We start from the raw sequence: 4,284 nt of genomic DNA, 5'->3' as shown, positions 1-4,284 counted from the left end.
AGTTACTCTACGTGGGGAGTGCAGGTGCCATCTCCCCATGAGCACAGGCTGTACTCACTCATTAGCCACACTTCTTACACACCACTCAAACAGAGACTTCTTCACAGTCCTATTAATACTGACAGTTCATGACTGTGGGTCATTCCATGATGTCATAGGGACCAAATTAGGTCTGTTTTATCTTCTATAGCGCAGTAAAAACTACAGTGCAATGAAAACACTGAGACCTTTGTCTTAATTTCTTTATTATGTTTGGACCTTTAAGAAACATATACCATCATATATACCACTATTCAGTAAAAATCTAGTCTAGATTTTAGGGCGCACACGTTACAAACTATCTTGTTCCTAGTCTCTAAGACCACTAAAGCGGTTATCAAAAAGGTAGGTTCAGCTCTGATCTATGGATCTCGAGCCATGAGGTTTTCATCACTGTGAAGTATGCTCACGTGGATGAACGTAATTCCTGTTTTCCTTTTGGAATGGCCAATCACTGTGAAGTCTATAGTCCATTGTAATATTCCATTCCTTAAGCACTGCTGTCTATCATGTCTTTGGAAAACCAATCTGGTAAAGAAGTCTTTCTTTTCCCTTGTACAGTAAGGATGAGTTTCCCAGAACATATCCCATATCAACAACACTGAGAAGCGCTACAGACACGCAGCTCCTGTCTAGTGAGGAATCCACAGCAGTAACTACTCCCCTCCCCTCCCCTCTGACGGGAGACATCTCTACACTGTCTGATCTGTGTACCGCTAGTTTCAGGCTACACCCTGCCCTATAAGACAACTCCTGGTGTCTGACATCAGATATAAAAAGGGCAAGTGAACAGACATCCTCATGTTTTTGAGAGGGCACTCTATAAGTATACGAGACAGGGTACTCAGAAAGCTGTGGATGGGCTGGGAGCGCTTAAAGCTGTGGCTTTGATGAGCACCCAAGTGAGCTGAAGGAAGGCATTTGTCAAGAGTAGATTCTGCAGCATACAAGGTGGTTCTCAAAAAGAGATGGGTGTTTTCTTGTTTAATCTCAGTTCTGAGGTTTCACAAGTTGAGAGCTAAGAAAGGTGAGTGGCTGGCATTAGGCTATGATGCTGAGGGTTCAAAGACCTTCATGGTATCAACAGAAAAGGAAATAATTAATACACAGACCACATAACATCATTAAAACCAAAAAACACATTTTTTTTTTTCATTTAAAAAAGTTTTAGGTCACATAAAACAAGGCAACATTTACTCCTTCTTCTCGTCTTCTGGCACTGGGTCTGTGGGCGGCTCCTCCACTGTGGCACTGTTGCTCTCTGAGCCGGTGTTACTGTCACTGGTCCCTTCTACCTCCATGCTGTCAACCCCCTCCTGCCCACTCTCCTTGTCCTCAGGAGTAGACGTGCCTTCTTCACCGTTCTGCTGGCTCTCCGCCGTGTCTTCAAGGTGTGCCTCCTCTGTAACCACACATTTACCACTGTCAGTTCCAAGAAAAACACTCTCTCTAACTACTCTGATCTGTAAGATGATCTGTCCCATATGGTAGCAACTAGCCATGAATGGACAGATAAGCACCTCAAATGGACCAGTATGACTCAGGAATATTTGAGATAACTCAGGGTACAAAAATCTACATTTTTACCTACAGTATTATGAAACTTAAATACATACCAAAAACTTTCATGGTGAGAATTGAGCTTTTAAAATTAGGAAGTATATGAAAGGGGCTGGAGAGATGGAGTGGTTAAGAGCACTGGCTACTCTGCCATAGTACCCAGGTTCAGTTTCCAGCACCCACATGGCAGCTCACAACTATTTGTAACTCCCGTTCCAGGAGATCTGGATCGACACCCTCACACAGACTACATGTAGTCAAATCACCAATGTACATAAAATAAAAATAAATAATTAAAAAAAGTATATAAAATATACACTGGATTTCAAAGATTTGCTATGACAAAACAATGTAAGACAGTTATAGTCTTGTGTGTGTTTGTGTGTCACAGAGAACCACAAGCATTATGTTCCTCAAGAACTGTCCTTTTCTGAGACAAGATCTCTTACTGACCTTGAAGTGAGCAGGCAGGCTTGGCTGGCAGGCCATTGAGCCCTGGGGACCTGCCCCTCTCTAGCTCCCCAGAACTGAGTCACGAGCATGCACTATCTTGCCTGCTCTTTACATGGGAGCCCAGGTCCCATCTACTAAGCTTTCTGTCTAGCCTAGAATGTTAATAATTTTAAAAATATTGATAACATTTAAATATTTTGGAGACTTGGTTCGAATGTAACTTTAAAAGGAAGCCAGAAGCCAGGGCAGTGGCACCAGAAGCTTTGGCTACTCAGAGGCCAGCCTAGACAATACAGTAGAGCAATTGCCGGCCTGAACTACACAAAATGAAGGCACAGGAAGAAGCTGAGATGCTCCGTTTAACGTTGTGCTTCCTTAGGAAGCTGAACACAAGGTTCTGACATCTCCAATTTTTTCCTTCAGTTTCCCCCTCCTCTTCTTTTTCCTTAAGCTAGGAGACAGGCATCTGAGTAAACTTTCTAAACACCCAGATGCTGTCAGAGTAACACAGACCACATTTGGGGCAAAACAGACTCAAGACTGAGACTATGGTCGATTTATAAGTATCTGCTATAGCCACAAAAATGTGCTTCGGCCCCGAATTTATGGTTAAAAAAGAAACAAAAAAACAAAACCAGCTTCACAAAACCAGAAAGAGGCCCAGACAATGAAGATTAAAACCAGACTGTCTGAAAAGATAACCTGCTGAGTTAAATATTGTGTAAATGCCTGGCAGAGCTACTAACATTTCATTAAACACTGCCTGGAGTTACTGTCTGCGTACAGAGAGTATGCCCATGTCCCTTTTACCAGCAGTTGCTAGTGTCCCCTGACTACCTTTGGCTTACTCCTGTTTATCCACTAGGCGGGGTCAATAGTGCCGAAAGGCAAGGTGATCTCGAGAACTCCAAGAATAACCAAGTCCATCAGTATTTGATGTAATTTTTACCTTTTCTTAAAAACAAACAAACAAACAAACAAACAAAATAAAAAACAAAACAAAACAAAACAAAATCCCAAACCGTGAGGAATGCCTTTATTCAGGAAAACCAAAACATTGTTCTAGGGTGAGGTCAGTTAGCTACCAACATGTAAGGCTTAGACAGTTATCACTTTAGGGCTTTGTTGGCCAGGAAGTCGGTCTCAAGACCCAAACTACATACACACACAGTATGTATTATACATATACAATATGTATTATGCATACATGTACACATGCACACATGTATATATTCATGTACACGCACGCACACACTGCTGTCACCTCAAAGCTGCCACATACACTGTGACAACAAATGGGCGTGGCCATCTTCCAGTCAAACTTTACTTACAGAATTATGGAGGTAAGACTTGGCTCACTGCTTTTACTTTGCCCAATGCCATCTTAGGACAAAGACAACAAATCTTGGAGCCAATGATACATGATACATCTTATATAAACAGCAGCCATAAAGGTTAAAATATTATTGCCTATTAATTCTGTGCCAAATCCAGCAGAATGCACTATAGAGGCAGGTAGCTGTTCCAGTGAGATGAGCCAGAAAGCTCAGGAAAGTCAGTGTCTGCAACGGGCAAACAGGCGGGACCCTGCACGTCTGTCTCCAGAGCCACACCCACCTACCTGGGTACTATACGAGCTCAGTCAGCAAGACTGACAGCACCATGCTGCACTGTAGAGCCAGAAGCAGTAGCAGTGGGTCTACTATGGAGAAGGAGCAAGCCGGGAAAGTCACAGGGAGTGGCCTCAAGAGTGCCAGCTGCTGAAAAGCGTCCAGGAAGGACAGCCCGAAGCTGGCTGTCAGGGCCCTCACACCTCCTGGATGTCGAGGAGGTGGTTACCTGTCTCCATCGGGATGTTCTCCTCATCCTTCTTCTCCTCCGCTTTGCTGGCCACTTGCTCTTCCTCGGGGGCGATGCTGCTCTGACTGCGCTCAGCCTGCTCTGCGGCCTCCTTCTCCCTCTCCTCCTGCCTTTTGCGGGCCTGCTCCTCTGCCTGTGCGATCTCCGCTGCGATCTTCTCCATGTCTACTTCCACCTTCAGACCACATAACTAGTTGTGAAGAACACATCAGTGAGCTCTCAGCAATGTTTCTTCTTAGAACCTTGGAATCAAATAACTTGTTTCCTGGCTTATGTAATGATATTTACATGAGGGGGAGAAGGAGAGGAATGAGTCCTCAGACACGCAGGGGCAGGGGCAAGGGGAAGGGGCAGGGGCAGGGGCAGGGGCAA

The 4,284-nt window shown here is 44.3% G+C and overlaps 1 protein-coding gene across 1 annotated transcript in view; it reads right to left on the bottom strand.

Moving 5' to 3' along the window:
* Positions 1 to 228: 228 nt before the first annotated feature.
* Smarce1 (SWI/SNF related, matrix associated, actin dependent regulator of chromatin, subfamily e, member 1) overlaps positions 229 to 4,284 on the bottom strand; it is a 22,539-nt gene continuing 18,483 nt past the window's right edge. The window contains exons 10-11 of the mRNA XM_028755118.1: positions 3,892 to 4,102; positions 229 to 1,441 (exon numbers count right to left, since the gene is read on the bottom strand). Of these exons, the coding sequence (XP_028610951.1) occupies positions 1,233 to 1,441; positions 3,892 to 4,102 (420 nt within the window). The 3' untranslated portion in view covers positions 229 to 1,232. The remainder of the gene's footprint in view (positions 1,442 to 3,891; positions 4,103 to 4,284) is intronic.

Source organism: Grammomys surdaster, unplaced genomic scaffold, assembly GCF_004785775.1.
Source record: "Grammomys surdaster isolate TR1022 unplaced genomic scaffold, NIH_TR_1.0 126048, whole genome shotgun sequence".
Taxonomy (NCBI): Eukaryota; Metazoa; Chordata; class Mammalia; order Rodentia; family Muridae; genus Grammomys; species Grammomys surdaster.
The sequence above is the reverse complement of the archived record's forward strand: the minus strand, read 5'-3'. Positions and strand labels throughout refer to the sequence as shown.